We start from the raw sequence: 16,127 nt of genomic DNA on the forward strand, positions 1-16,127 counted from the left end.
ATGATACCATCTTCTGATCTTCAGTGCTTCTGATCTCATGTTCTTCTGATGCTTCCATAGACCCATGTTCTGATTCTGCTTCGACCATCTTCTGATGTCTTGCCAGACCATGTTCTGATGTTGCATGCTGAACCATTTGAGACACAACTTCTGAGCGCTGAATTATGCGTACTCTTTATATATTTCCTGAAAGGGAAATTGCATTGGATTAGAGTACCATATTATCTTAAGCAAAATTCATATTATTGTTATCATCAAAACTAAGATAATTGATAAGAACAAATCTTGTTCTAACAATCTCCCCCTTTTTGATGATGACAAAAACATATATAAATGATATGAATTTGCGATCAGAAAGAGTAGACGGCAAAAGACAAATTACACAGCTATAGCATAAGCATATGAATATGTCTCCCCCTGAGATTAACAATCTCCCCCTGAGATAAATAATCTCCCCCTGAAATAAATACTCGAAGAACTTTAATAAAAGACTTCCCTGATTATTTCGGTAGAGACGATCATATAAGCTTCTGCCTTCAGAGAATTCATAGCTTCTGACTTCTGCTTCCATTGGACAGCTTCAGAACTTGAATTTCTTTAGATCCTTAGAACACTCACAGCTTCTGATTCCTGCTTCCATCGTGGACAGCTTCAGAACTTGAATTTCTTTGATCTTCAGAACATTCACAGCTTCTGACTTCTGCTTCCATTCAGGACAGCTTCAGAACTTGAATTTCTTTGATCTTCAGAACATTCACAGCTTCTGATTTCTGCTTCCCTCGGATAGCTTCAGAACTTTTGAATGTCTACCAACATCACTTCATGCTAGATTTGTATCAGAACATTGTTGAATGTACCAGAGCATCATCAGAGCATCTCTACATCCTGAAATGTTACAGAACAAAAACTAAACGACAAAAGTCAGCATGAACGAGTTAGAACATAAAATGTATATTCAAATACATGATATGTATCAGAGCCAAATGTATCAGAGCATTTAGGCTAAAAACGTGTATCAGAGCAAATAATGTATCAGAGCCATAACATTATATGTATCAGAGCAAATAGAATTTTGTCAGAACAGGATAGACAATGATATTCAAATTCTATTATCAGTGCTTCTGATTCATTCTTCTTTCTTGCTTCTGATCTCTGAAGCTTGACAGCACTCAGCTTGCTTCAGTTTCCAAGAGCTTATTCCTTTTACAGAATAACGCTTCTTATGGTATTGCTTCTAGTGTTTTCTTCTGAAGATTCACTTCTCTGTACCTGCAAAACACTTAAACCATGTAGAACTTGCAGTTCTTGTTAGTGAATGTGTGGGAGCCTTACCCAGCAACTGATAGATTTAATCAAATCATTTATCATTTATCTTCTCCCCCTTTTTGTCATAACATCAAAAAGAATATTTAAAAAAATTCAGATGCATAAAACGACAAATAAAATCACTGGAATGTATATCAAAGAAACTTTTCATTGATAATTAAACAAGGATTACAAGAAAGGAATGCAGGAAAACAGATGCAACAAGGAGAGGAAACTACAAAGACCAAAAGACTAAGATCCTAGCCTACGTAAAATCCGTGCCAGAACATCATGAATCCCGTCAGTGCTTGTAGCTTGCCTTGTCATGAAGGAACGAAACTCAGCATTGGCTGCTTCTTGCGCGTCCAAACGAGAAGCCAGCATAGCTTGATTCTGATGAAGAGTTTCCAAGGTCTCCATCAGAGCTGAGGTTTCACCAGAAGAAAAAGCACCAGTATTTCTGCCCAGAGGGACAGCAATCTCAGCAGGGTGATCTTCTGGAAGATCTTCAGCTTCTGCATCTTCCATTTCCTCATCTGAGTCTGACTCAGAAGGAGCCTTGGCATATTCTGGTTCAGGCAGCTCAGAAGTTCCATCTTCCAATGCTTGAAGAATAGCTGCTAGGTTTGTTGGAGGAGTAGGACCAGCAACTTCAGCACGATAAACCACTACTGGAAAGACCATGAGAGGTGCTTTTTCAGAAGGGTTCATTCTGAACCAGTTGAACAGCCACTGAAAATCTCCAGTCAGCACAGGAAACCAGAGCACAGAAGACCGGGGTTTCCACACCACGATATCTCTGCAGAGATTTTCTTCTTCCAACTCATCTGCAGGTATCTTCTCTTCAAGAACGCTTCTGTTCCTAATGAGACAGTGGTGGCTGCTTTCACCCACTTCCAACTGACGACCACGAGGACCAGGAGCTTCAGACAAGATCCTTCTCTTAATGTCAGTAGCCTTCACCAGAAAGTCCTGAAGAAAGGTATCCCAAAGGTTGCTCATAGCATACATATCCAGATGGTTAAGGTAGGCAGCACCCAGGATCTCCAACCAGCCGTTTACATCAGAATGTAAACGCTCCAGAGAGGATTGAGTAGAAGGGGTTGGAGGGATTATGGTGAATCTGAAGTCTGGACGAACAACACTATAGGGATTAGGTGTTCTGGTGGGAAAAGGGTGTGAGAGAGGTGAAGAAATATCGGATGGAAGGGTTGAAGGAGAGGAGATATCAGATGGTGAAGAAGGTGGTTCTAAGAGGATGAATGAGGAGGAAGAGGTGGTGGAGGTCTTTGAAGTGGGGGTTGATTGAGGGGAACCGTCAAGGGGTTGATACACTTTGAGAGGGTCATAGGAGATCCTAACTCTTTTAGGTTTGGTTTCTGGTTCAGCAGATGCCTTTCTCTTCTGTTTCCTATCATTGTCTTGATTCCCAGAGCTTGACGATGGATTCATGATGAATTTTCAGATGTTGGAAACTGCTAGGGTTTATGATATGAAAAGAGAGAGAGAGACGAAAAATAAACCGAATGCAGAGAGAGAGAAATATGAGAGGGAAAAGAAACGTTTGAAGAGTATAAAAAGAAAACTGAAAGAGAGTAAATGATGAAAAGCATTTAATGTTACGTGACATGAGGAGAGATAATAATGACAAAAGACGTGATTTGCACAGTTACCTAAGTAGACGTCCCCTCAACTGCACGCACGCTTGTCCAGGAATAGTGAACACGTGTTTACCATCTGAATAGCCAGTTACAGCTGTTTTGCTTTTATAGAGATTCTGAATCAACTTAGACACTGAAACGTTAGTAATAACTGAATCACAATTTCTAATTGATTTCTATCAGAACTTCTTAAAAAAAAATTCATTTCAAAGGATACTCAAACGTAAGAATTTCTCATCTTTTCATTCTGAGCTTGTTTCTGAAGACCCAATTTGTGCCGATTATATTGAATCCGTCTGGTCTAGGAACAAGATCCCAAACATCATTCCTTGTAAACTGATTCAGTTCTTCTTGCATAGCAATTATCCAGTCTGGATCTTCTAGAGCATGATCAACAGAAGTTGGCTCGATTAAAGATACAAGACCTAATTGACAATCTGCATTGTTCTTAAGGAATGCTCTTGTTCTGATTGGATCATCCTTCTTTCCAAGAATGACATCTTCTGAATGACCAGAGATGAGTCTGGATGATCTTCTGACAGATGGTTCTTCAGAAATGCTTAGATCCTCCAGAGAAGCTGATACTTGATCTTCAGATTCTTTGCTTCTGAGAAGCTCTGCTTCTGATGCGTTGCTTCTTGGCTCAACAACTTCTGATATATCAATATCACAATCTGCAAAATTATCAAACTGCTTTGGTCTTTCAGAACCAAGCTTATCATCAAACCTGATATTGATTGATTCTTCTACAATCAATGTTTCAGTATTGTATACTCTGTAGCCTTTTGAGCGTTCAGAATATCCAAGAAGGAAACATTTCTGTGCTTTGGAATCAAACTTACCAAGATAATCTTTAGTGTTCAGAATAAAGCATACACATCCAAAAGGATGGAAGTATGAAATGTTGGGCTTTCTATTCTTCCACAATTCATAGGGAGTCTTATTAAGAATAGGTCTGATAGAGATTCTATTCTGAATATAGCATGCAGTGTTTATTGCTTCTGCCCAGAAATGCTTAGCCATATTGGTTTCATTGATCATGGTTCTGGCCATTTCTTGCAGAGTCCTATTCTTTCGTTCTACAACCCCATTTTGCTGTGGAGTTCTAGGACAAGAGAAATCATGGGCAATACCATTTTCTTTGAAGAATTCTTCAAAGGATCTGTTCTCAAATTCACCACCATGATCACTTCTGACCTTTATGATTTTACACTCTTTTTCAGATTGAATCTGAATGCAGAAATCAAAGAACACTGAATGAGTCTCATCCTTGTGTTTCAAGAATTTTACCCATGTCCAGCGGCTATAATCATCTACGATGACTAATCCATATTTCTTTCCTCTGACAGATGCTGTTTTGACTGGGCCAAACAGATCAATGTGCAAGAGTTCTAATGGCCTTGAGGTAGAAACAACATTCTTAGACTTGAATGCAGGTTTGGAGAACTTGCCCTTCTGACATGCTTCACAAAGAGCATCTGATTTGAATTTCAGATTAGGGAGTCCTCTGACAAGATTCAGTTTGTTAATCTGAGAGATCTTTCTCAAACTAGCATGACCTAATCTCCTGTGCCAGACCCACTGCTCTTCAGAAACAGACATAAGACAAGTCACCTTCTGACTCATAAGATCTTGCAGATCTGTCTTATAAATGTTGTTCTTCCTCTTGCCTGTAAATAGGATTGAGCCATCCTTCTGATTTACAGCCTTGCAAGACTCTTGATTAAAGATTATATCATAACCATTGTCACTTAATTGACTGATAGATAAGAGGTTATGTGTTAATCCTTCTACAAGAAGTACATTAGAAATGGAAGGAGAGTTACCAGACTTTATAGTTCCAGAGCCAATTATCTTGCCCTTCTGATCTCCTCCGAACTTGACTTCTCCTCCAGACTTAAGCACCAGGTCTTGGAACATAGACCTTCTTCCTGTCATGTGTCGCGAGCATCCAGAGTCCAGGTACCATGACATGTTGTGCTTTGTCCTTCTTGCAGCCAAGGATATCTGCAATAGGAATAATCTTATCCTTAGGTACCCACATTTTCTTGGGTCCTTTCTTGTTAGATTTTCTTAAGTTCTGATTGAACTTGGGTTTAACATTGTAAGCAATAGGAGGAACAGCATGATAATTTTTAATATGAGTTTCATGATATTTCCTAGGTTGTGTCACATGCTTCTTGGTGTGTGTTATGTGAAAACTTTGTGCATGTGAAGTGTGCCTAATATCATGAGAGTGGCCATACTTGAACTGATCATACAATGGCTTGTATGTGAGTTTCATTTCATCAACAGGTTCAAGTTTGTATGGGGTTTCACCCTCATAACCAATGCCAACTCTTTTGTTTCCAGATACGGCATATATCATAGAAGCTAGCTGACTTCTGCCAATACTTCTAGATAAGAACTTCCTGAAACTTAAATCATATTCTTTCAGAATATGGTTTAGACTAGGAGTGGATTTTTCTGAATTAGAAGGAGATCCAACATCATTGGATAATTTTAAAAGTTTATCTTTCAATTCAGAATTTTCCAACTCAAGCCTCTTTGTTTCAAATTCAAATAGCTTTTTCAGCTTTTTGTATTTAATACAAATCCGAGACTTGGATTCCAGAAGTTCAGTTAATCCGGAAACTAACTCATCTCTAGTAAGTTCAGAAAATACCTCTTCAGAATCTGATTCTGATGTAGATTCTGATCCATCATCTTCTGTCGCCATCAGCGCACAGTTAGCCTGCTCATCTTCTGAATCATCTTCTGACTCATCCCAGGTTGCCATAAGACCTTTCTTCTTATGAAACTTTTTCTTGGGACTTTCCTTCTGAAGATTTGGACATTCATTCTTGTAGTGTCCAGGCTCATTGCATTCATAGCACATGACCTTCTTCTTGTCAAATCTTCTGTCATCAGAAGATTCTCCACGTTCAAATTTCTTTGAACTTCTGAAGCCTCTGAACTTCCTTTGCTTGGTCTTCCAGAGTTGATTTAGCCTTCTGGAGATTAAGGACAGTTCATCTTCTTCTTCAGATTCTGATTCTTCAGGATCTTCTTCTCTAGCCTGAAAAGCGTTAGTGCATTTCTTGATATTGGATTTTAATGCAATAGACTTACCTTTCTTTTGAGGCTCATTTGCGTCCAGCTCTATTTCATGACTTCTCAAGGCACTGATAAGCTCTTCCAGAGAAACTTCATTCAGATTCTTTGCAATCTTGAATGCAGTCACCATAGGACCCCATCTTCTGGGTAAGCTTCTGATGATCTTCTTCACATGATCAGCCTTGGTGTATCCTTTGTCAAGAACTCTCAATCCAGCAGTCAGAGTTTGAAATCTCGAAAACATCTTTTCAATGTCTTCATCATCCTCCATCTTGAAGGCTTCATACTTCTGGATTAAGGCAAGAGCTTTTGTCTCCTTGACTTGAGCGTTTCCTTCATGAGTCATTTTCAAGGACTCATATATGTCATAGGCCGTTTCCCTGTTAGATATCTTCTCATACTCAGCATGAGAGATAGCATTCAGCAAAACAGTTCTGCATTTATGATGATTCCTGAAAAGCTTTTTCTGATCATCATCCATTTCTTGCCTTGTCAGCTTTACGCCTCTGGCATTTACAGGATGTTTGTAACCATCCATCAGAAGATCCCATAGATCACCATCTAGACCCAGAAAGTAACTTTCCAGTTTATCTTTCCAGTATTCAAAGTTTTCACCATCAAATACCGGTGGTCTAGTATAACCATTGTTACCGTTGTATTGCTCAGCAGAGCCAGATGTAGATGCAGGTGTAGGTGTAGACTTTTCACTTTCATCAACCATCTTTTACTGAAGCGTTTTTCTCTTCCTGAATCTTTTCTAAACACGGTTAAGTGCTTGCACCTTAGAACCGGCGCTCTGATGCCAATTGAAGGATAGAAAAACACTTAGAAAGGGGGGGGGATTGGATAAGTGTTTCTTTAAATCTTGGACGATAAAAATAAATTGCACAATTATTTTTATCCTGGTTCGCTGTTAACGAAGCTACTCCAGTCCACCCCCGCAGAGATGATTTACCTCAACCTGAGGATTTAATCCACTAATCGCACGGATTACAATGGTTTTCCACTTAGTCCGCAACTAAGTCTTCCAGAGTCTTCTGATCACACACTGATCACTCCAGGAACAACTGCTTAGATACCCTCTAAGACTTTTCTAGAGTCTACTGATCAACACGATCACTCTAGTTACAATCTGCTTAGTTCACTCCTAAGACTTCCTAGAGTATTCTGATCAACACGATCACTCTAGTTCCTTACAACTTAATGTAATCAATTCTAAGAGTTTACAAATGCTTCTTAAAAGCGATAATCACAACTGTCATATTTATAGGCGTTGAGAAGATGACCGTTGAGTGCATTTAATGCTTTGCGTGTTCCGTACAGCATTGCATTTAATGTTATACGCTTTTGTCAACTACCTCGAGCCTTGTTCACGCTGTGTCTACTGACGTTGCCTTTAGTAGCTTTAACGTTCCTTTTGTCAGTCAGCGTAGTCTGCCACCTGTACTTCCTTCTGATCTGATGTTTGTGAATACGACGTTTGAATATCATCAGAGTCAAAACAGCTTGGTGCATAGCATCTTCTGATCTTCTGATCTTGAAGTGCTTCTGTTGCATGATACCATCTTCTGATCTTCAGTGCTTCTGATCTCATGTTCTTCTGATGCTTCCATAGACCCATGTTCTGATTCTGCTTCGACCATCTTCTGATGTCTTGCCAGACCATGTTCTGATGTTGCATGCTGAACCATTTGAGACACAACTTCTGAGCGCTGAATTATGCGTACTCTTTATATATTTCCTGAAAGGGAAATTGCATTGGATTAGAGTACCATATTATCTTAAGCAAAATTCATATTATTGTTATCATCAAAACTAAGATAATTGATAAGAACAAATCTTGTTCTAACAAGGATGACCACGCCATTGATCTCCTGCCGATCTGCCAGCGGATAGAGATGCTTGGGCGGGACGCGTTGGATCGAGGTGTCGTTCATCAGGGCGGTCCAGAGGCAGTCGCCGTGATGGAGATGATCGTCACTGATGCGGGCCGTGCGGCGACATACAGGCGGCAGAGGAGGTCCCAGGAAGAGAGGGTTAGGCATACCCAGTAGTGGTCGGGTTTATTTTTTTTTTTTGTTTTCGGATTGTATCTTTCGTACACTATTATTATTTGGATTTGGATCGGATCGGCTTGTATATATTACTATTTTTATCATATTAGTATTTTCTGTTTATATGTCGCTTATTTTATTTGTCGTCTTCCTTTAATTAAAAATACGAGAGAGTTTCCAAAAACATAAAAAAAAAACATAGTTTCTGCATAATTCAGAAGTGCATTTCCGAAACCCTCCAAAATCTGAAAAAAGGTGTTTTCGGAAGTTCATCTCCGAAAACACCCCCTATTTGGTGTTTTCGGAGATGCACTTCCGAAGTCTGAGAAATTTTTTTAAAAAAAAATACTTCGGAAATGCATTTCCAAAGCAGGGGTAAAGTGGGGTTTTTGCTGGGGATGACCCCATAGGGAAGTGGGTAAAGAAATTTTTTAAAAAAATGATATAGTTGGTTTTAAGAGAAACCAGGTCATCATCATAGGCTTTTGTTTTACCAGTATTGATGTGTTTGTTTTTCTGCGTTATTTTGTTTGCATTAATAAATTAGTGTTAGCACTAGTTAAAATAAAAAGACTATTTAAAGAAAATAAAACCATATATAAAATTGTTTTTTTTAAATAAAAAAACTGGTTTTAAGAGAAACCGGTTTAATACTGTTTTTTTAAACTGGTTTTGAGAGAAACCGGTTTAAAACTGATATTTATGAAAAACCGATTTAGAATTAAACCGATTCACACAAAAACTAATTTTTAAAAAATAAACCAAATTTAATAAAATGATTTTAAGATCCAAGTCAAATAGTATATATGGTTCAATTTAATTTGAACTTTGATCATGCACATCCCTATCAACATTTCATGCCTCTATTAATATTGTAAATAGTAGCTGTAAGACTTTAATTTTTTTTTTTTTAAAGTTTGGATTCAGATCAGCTTGAATCCTTGCGAATTTTGATTTCAGAATGAAGTATTCTATATTAACTTTAACAAAATTTTACATATATAAAAAAGTAAAATTTTATATATGTTATTTTCTTACTAGAACTTTAAAAGTTGTTAAATCTCTTGGTTCACATGTAGTTTTTTTTTTTTTAAACTATTGGCAATTATTTCTTTTTCAGTTTAACCTAAAGTTAGTTTTTTAATAAGCAAACGAAGAACATCTTAGGTCAAAACACCCCAATCTTAAATAAGAATTTTATCAATACAAGAAGTTTCACTTACATGGAATACAAAAGACTAATCACTAGTGAAGTTGAAAAAGAAGACAAAGTTTCTTCAATTTCCAACCATCACAGATTCACAACAATAATTATATAGTAATAACAACAAATAAATCATGTATGAACGAAGTGTTCATTGGCAAAAACAAATTCACACACCATATGAAGAATAACGAATATAGTGATACAACACAGCCATATTAAGTAGCAGTGTTTATTAATTAAGCGCAAACGAACTTCTTTGGAACTCCCTTTCCACAGTAATTAAGTATCAAGCTCAGATTAATGGGAAGGTTAAGGTTAATGCCTAAGACATTAGCCTTAAGAGCAGTGCAAAGACAGACAGCAGCTTCAAGATTAGCAAGACCATCAATGAGAGAACAGCATGGTGTCTTTGGTGGCTTACCAAGTTCAACATTAATCAAACCTAATACATCAGCACACACACCAAACTTAATTGTGTCTTTAGGACATGTTGGGTTCTTTGGATGTGAGTGACTGTGATCTTTTGTGGGTGGTGGAGGACATGGAACATAGTTGGAGGTTACAGCTGTGAAAAAGAGGATGTTGAGGGCAAGGATTATAGCAACCTTGGAAGCCATTTGGAACTTGGAAAATGAGTTTTGGTTACTAATACTCTTGATCACTTTGGGTTGGTGTGTGAGTGATGATGTTTGAGAGGAATAAGAGATGGGTTTTATAGGGAAGATTGGTGAATTTGTTGGTATTTTTATGGTTTAAATAATTGGTTTATTTGGATGCCCATGTGACAAACTGAGTGAGCCCATTGGGTGGAAACTTGTTTAGTCATGAGCACTAGCTGGCAGACATATGCTCTAAATTTTAGGGAATGCAGTATACTGTATACTATATGGTCAAATTTGGAACTATCTGCTATATAATTTGCAATTTGTGGCTTGTCATTTTAACTAAATTAATTCATTTCTTAAGTATAATAACAAGTTGTTATGAAGTTTTCATTATTTTGATTAGTTAATTAAAACTAGTTAATTGACACTAGTTAATTAAAACTAGTTAATTGAAACTAAAATAAAAAACAATGTGTAAGAGATTAATTTATACATGGAATGCACGAAGCTTTGGGCTCTTGGTAGGGTTGAGACACTCTTCTTAAGTGTCTTGAGCTTAGGGTAGATAATGGGTACGAATCTGTTAGGGTATATAGCATTCATTCTCATATTTGATGTTAGAAAAAATCTTCGTATCTGAGTCCATACTTGTGTGAGCACTAATCTTTATGTATGTATCCGTATTTTATGGATACCTAAGTACATGTACTCGAGTCTGTTACTCGTAGTTTTAGTAAAAATAAATCTATCGATTGAAAATTATCATATCATTTTAAATTTTTAAAGAATATACCTTTGTGGGTCTTTCATGGCCTTAAAAAATGATTTTAAAAAATCTGCTCAATGAGTAGTTTTGACTAAGTATTAGACACATAATTATCGAGGACCTCTCAATATTGATATTGAACATGTCAGAATCCTATTCATTGGCTTAAAAGGTGAAATAAAGGGACTCTTAAAAATCCACTAATTCTTCCTTTATGTTCATATTATTTAATATGTTAAAAATTCCACCTCTTCCTCTTATTCAAAAAGGGTAGAAAAAGAAGGAAGTCGAAGCAGTCAATGATGGTAAAGAATTCGACCAACCAAAAGAAACAAAACAAATATATCTTCTAAACCTTTGCTCTTTATTTTCACAATATGTCTTTCTTTTATCCCTTTCTTATCTTTGTTCTTTTTCTAGAGTCGAAAAGACGAAGTGGTTATACTACTGCCACATCCACTCAAAAGAAGGCACGGAAAGATAAATTAGTAGTCGTTCTTGATAGTGAAGGAACACATGTCCTAACTACTCACGGACTCTCTTATCATTCTTCACATTTAACTCTTTATTATACTAAAGATTCTAAATGCTATAGTTTGAACAAAGAGTTCAAGAAGAAAACAAAGAAGTCGAGGCCACTAATGAAAGTGATGAAAGTGAGGTTTTCACTCGACCCACACCTCCCAAATATGGAGTAATTGGCTAGATAAAATTGCAGCCTCAGAGTTCCGATACTCTAAAAAGAAAAATATTTTTGTTAAGGCTCTAGAATTTCGACAAGTCAAGAAGAAAACAAAACCTCGGGCTCCTGAGACTAGTTCACCAAAGAAATCAATGAGGGAATTTATTGTCAGTATTGATGATGATGAAGAAGAATACGAAGAAGAAGAAGGAGAACCTCAATTAACCCGTAAGAAAATAAATTGCCAAAGGCAGCCCACTACTTAAGGAAGTTCATAGACTGCAGACTCAAGCCCTGGCTTTAGGACTTCCATGGTACTTTAGGTTTCATATATATCTCCTTTTCGATTTACATCTCATAATTCTATTAAATCATTTAACTTCTCTCTTCTTTATAGGAAATTTCTATTTCTGTTATACCTCTGTCTCCAGAACCAACTCTTGGCAATCCAGTCGAGGAAACAGTTGTCGAGCAACCAAAAGAAGTGGTCGAAGATCGAAATCTTCCAGAATAGTTCACTCCAGAGAGCCAATATTCTAAACACCAATCACTTCCAAAAGCCCAAGATCCTAAATAACAATCAACTGGTTTAGAGAGGTTCATAACTCTAACCCTCAGTCAACTGGTCCAGGTAACATTATTCGAACACCAGAAAGCCTAGAGCATGTTGATAAATTGTTTGAGGACCGAAATGTTTCTCAAACACAAGTGGATCCATATGTTGGTCAAAACTAAAAAGATCATGGCCAAAGAGAACCTCAATCTGCTGTTGTTGAAAAAGAACAACCACAAGTTATTCATACTTCAACAATCTCGACAACAGATAATGGGCATCCTCTCTCAACTACAAATACTATCACTCATTATGCAATTGTAGACTCTTCATCCACAACTTTTAACACTTCTCTTAGTCGAGAAGAACTATAGTCCATAAAATAGAGGAACCCTATAGAGGCTTTGAAGATGCTTATGACCAGTTGAGGTATTTCATTTGAAAATCTCAAAGATCTTCAACTACTTCAGGCAATGAGCCTTATGGTAACTCTTTTGTTGTGCTAGTTCAACAACGTAAAGTGAATGTTTTCAACTTGGATCTGTTTCAGACCATTGAAGACAACCCTGTTGTTGTCTCTGATATGAAGACCATGTTGAAACAGCTCAATAGTCCAGATTCACCTAATTCCATTATTTGTTTTATCCTCGAGTTTGAGCCATTTCTTGATCAAACCATTCAGAACATTAAAATGAAGAAAGAGTATGCCAACATACTCAAACCAAATAATGATGCTATATCTCTCAACAATGGACCTTAGTTACTCAATCTCAAGGTCGAATTAATAAGCTGGAAGCGCAGGATGAAGGGAATAAGGGTCAGGTGACAACTTTCACTGCATATATTTCAAGTTAGATGAAATAGGTGGAGGAGCTGCAATGAAAGATCTAAGAAGAGCAACAAAAGAAATCTGATAGCAAAACCTTAAGACTGGCTCATATTGGAGAAAAAATGGTTCATAAAGCCAACATTGGTCTTCAATATGGTGAGGCTACTTACGTGTTGGATGAGGAAGTTCAAAAACTAAAGTTTGAAGATTCCATGAACGACACCAAAATCAGACTCGCTAAGAAGCGTTTTGAAAAAATTTAGGCTAACTTTCTGTTTTAGATTTTTTGACTTTTTGTTTTTTTTTTTTAACTATATTCATGACAATTTTCCATTTTGGAATCCTTTAATTTTAAAGCCATTTTAGCATTCTCTTTCTCTATGTATTATTCTTCTACTAGTCGAACTTTTTGCAACATATGCTTGTACTTTTTTAAGTACATTCCATTTATTCTCAAAATACGACCTTTAGGGGTCAATTATTCAATTTCATAGGCATTGTTCAAAAACACCAGGCTAATTTGAAATGCACCTTCCTAATTTGGTGACCATTTACCTAAAGTCCTATATTTTGTATCCATATGTAAATTAACTATCCAAACGTAATCACCAACAGTAAAGGCTTTCGACTTAACCACTACGCCAAACAAGATCTTAGACAGCGCTTTTTTTTGCTTTAGACAGCGCTTTAAAGCGCTGTCTATTCCAGCGCTGCTGTAGGTAAAGACAGCGTTTTTTTTTAAAGAGAAAGCGCTGCTAAAGGCCCCCCTAAGCCAGCGCTTTTAGTTTAAAAGCGCTGCTAAAGGCCCACCTAAGCCAGCACTTTTAGTTTAAAAGCGCTGCTAAAGGCCCACCTACGGCAGCGCTTTTAGTAAACCAAAAATTAAAAAAAAAAACTACTTTAGGCAGCACTTTTAGTGTAAAGCGCTATCTAAGCTATACAATTGTTTTTATATAATTTACTAAAAATAGCGCTGTTTTTATATACAAAATAATAATAATAATAATAATAACAATAATAATAATCATAATCATAATAATAATAATAATAATATCATTGTTTGGAAATATGATACAAATGAAAATTCAAAAGCACCTCAGTAAAAAAATTAATGATGAAATGATAACATACAATCACCAGTTAACCTATTTACATTCTTTGATAATATACAATCAACTGTTAACCTATTTACATTCTTCCTAACATAGTATATTCTACCGATGCAACACCGACTAACTTAGCGTCGAATGATAATGTTGTTCCGGGTGGAGACACAAATTTAACAACAGTTAGCACAATGTCAGGATGTTCGACTATTCTCATACCGTAAGCAAGCGCTTCACTATCGTCAGGTCCTCCGAAGAATATTCGAATCTCATACCAAAGCTTATAACCACAAATTTACAACCATCGGTTAACCTGCATAATTTGCATAATGGGTCAGCATTGATCAACAATGATGCACTTAAGAGAACAAACTGATAAGAGTGTTGGACACGAAAATTAAGCGCACGGTTCCTATTTTAGCATATTATCAAGTGTAAGTGAGCCTTCATCCGTTTCGAAAAGCAAATTGCAACATGTTTACACTTTCCGGGCAGCAGCATATATTTGAATTGATATCCACCAAAATCGAGTTTAAAACCACAAGTCAATGCTCAAAAGCGTTTACCAATACAAGTTATGTTGCCACAAAAATGCAAACATGTGGTAAATCGAAAGTTCACATCAAAAGTGTTGTTCTCAAGCAGAAACTCAACATAAAAACAAAGAACATGAATCAAAGGCAAGTAAACAAATATTACTAGATGTTAGAAACATGAATCCTAAAGGTTACTTAATAATTAATTAAGAATTAATGACTGGGAAATCCATGTAAGAATTAAATTTCAAGGAGATGATGATCTCAATGTTGATAATGGCCAGTCGGCCCTTGCACATCTGATACCAACAGCCATTTCCCTCTCCACTAAAAAAGACAGAAGTCAGAAAAATATAAAATTAGCTGAGCTTGCATTTTAATTCCCTTTTTCTTAACAAAGAAAAAACCTTATAAGTTGATAAATTAAGGGTAGATTATACTTTTGATACCATCAGTTATTTTTAGGTTTTACTTGGTCACAGAAGTTTTTTCCATTCGATTTTAGTCCTTCAGCTTCAAACATTAGACATTTTGGTCCTTTCTATTAACTTGAGTTCGTCGAATGTTTCCGTCTAAACACCAAAAATGTAGTGCCACACAGGAAACATTTGACAAACTTAAATGGAAAACCTGACAGAAATGAGTGACCAAATTGTCTAACGTGTTTATAAATTCAGGAACTAAAATGGACTGAAAATAACTATACAAAAAGTAAACATTTTTACAACATAAGACATTCAGTTACCTTGACCCACAATGCAACAGATGCATCCCCTCTAGCCACTGGGGTTCCGAATAAAATACACACAGAGGTTCTCCCTACAAAACCAAAGAACAAAAGAATCCTCTTCAGAGGAGCCAGAATCAGACGAAGATGAAAGAGAAACAAACATAAACAGACCTTATACATAAGATGATTTCCAGTGGGAAAAATAGGGTTGTAAACAGTTTTACCAGGAAGAATAAGCTGAAGCACGGCTTCAAAAACACCATAAGCAACGATAATTTCACAAGTGAGAAGAGTAGGTTTAGGCCACAAATCAACAAAACCTTGAAAACCGTTAACCCTAAAGTAATCAAAAGTGTTCAAAACCGATCCATCAGCAACCGTCAGTGTTCAAAACCGATCAATTTCAAATTAGATCTGATTCAAATTCAAAATCGAAGATTAGAGATTCAATTAGGGATCAATTAATCAGTACTTACGGTAAAATTACGAAAGGAGGACAGAGTATGAGGAGAGAAATCATGGAAGCATAGGTGACGAGCGGTGAATGAACGATGTCGTTCTTCTTCGATTTCGCCATTTTCGATCTGCTTCTCTGTGTTCTTGACTTGTTTGTGAGTGAGAGAAAGAAGCTACGCCGTCTGAGAATTAGGGTTGATGTTCACTTTCTGAGTTTTCTTTTATATTTTATAAACTTATTATATTTTATAAACTAAAACTCTGGCTAACTTAGCAGCGCTTTTAGAAATGTGGCAGCGCTTTTAGAAATGCCTTAGGCAGCGCTTTTTAAAAGCGTTGGCTAATGTGGTCTTTTACCAGCGCTTTTATAAAGTGCTTTCTAAAGCAACCCTTTTAGCAGCACTTTTAAAAAGCGCTGTCTAAGGTTGCTCTTCTAGCAGCGCTTTCCCTCATTTTCGTGAACAGTTTCCGTTTTTTATTTTTTATTTTACTTATAGCAGCGCTTTTGTATAAAAGCGCTGTCTAAGGTGCGCTGTCTAAA

General features: G+C 36.7%; 2 protein-coding genes and 1 long non-coding RNA gene across 3 annotated transcripts; all 3 read right to left on the reverse strand.

Moving 5' to 3' along the window:
* Positions 1-9,279: 9,279 nt before the first annotated feature.
* Positions 9,280-10,023, reverse strand: LOC131606103 (14 kDa proline-rich protein DC2.15-like). Its single transcript, XM_058878386.1, has one exon. The coding sequence runs from the start codon at positions 9,938-9,940 to the stop codon at positions 9,560-9,562; it is 381 nt and encodes a 126-aa protein (XP_058734369.1). The 5' UTR covers positions 9,941-10,023; the 3' UTR covers positions 9,280-9,559.
* Positions 10,024-13,836: 3,813 nt separating this feature from the next.
* On the reverse strand, positions 13,837-14,659 carry LOC131606123 (uncharacterized). Its single transcript, XR_009284737.1, has 2 exons — positions 13,943-14,659; positions 13,837-13,903 (listed from the first exon to the last, which is right to left on the reverse strand). It is a non-coding gene; the product is annotated as an uncharacterized LOC131606123 (long non-coding RNA).
* Positions 14,660-14,664: 5 nt separating this feature from the next.
* Positions 14,665-15,806, reverse strand: LOC131606112 (7-dehydrocholesterol reductase-like). Its single transcript, XM_058878396.1, has 4 exons — positions 15,607-15,806; positions 15,355-15,467; positions 15,146-15,219; positions 14,665-14,727 (listed from the first exon to the last, which is right to left on the reverse strand). The coding sequence occupies exons 1-4, from the start codon at positions 15,705-15,707 to the stop codon at positions 14,665-14,667; spliced, it is 351 nt and encodes a 116-aa protein (XP_058734379.1). The 5' UTR covers positions 15,708-15,806.
* Positions 15,807-16,127: the final 321 nt, after the last annotated feature.

The sequence above is a fragment of the Vicia villosa genome, linkage group LG1 (assembly GCF_029867415.1).
Source record: "Vicia villosa cultivar HV-30 ecotype Madison, WI linkage group LG1, Vvil1.0, whole genome shotgun sequence".
Classification (NCBI taxonomy): Eukaryota; Viridiplantae; Streptophyta; class Magnoliopsida; order Fabales; family Fabaceae; genus Vicia; species Vicia villosa.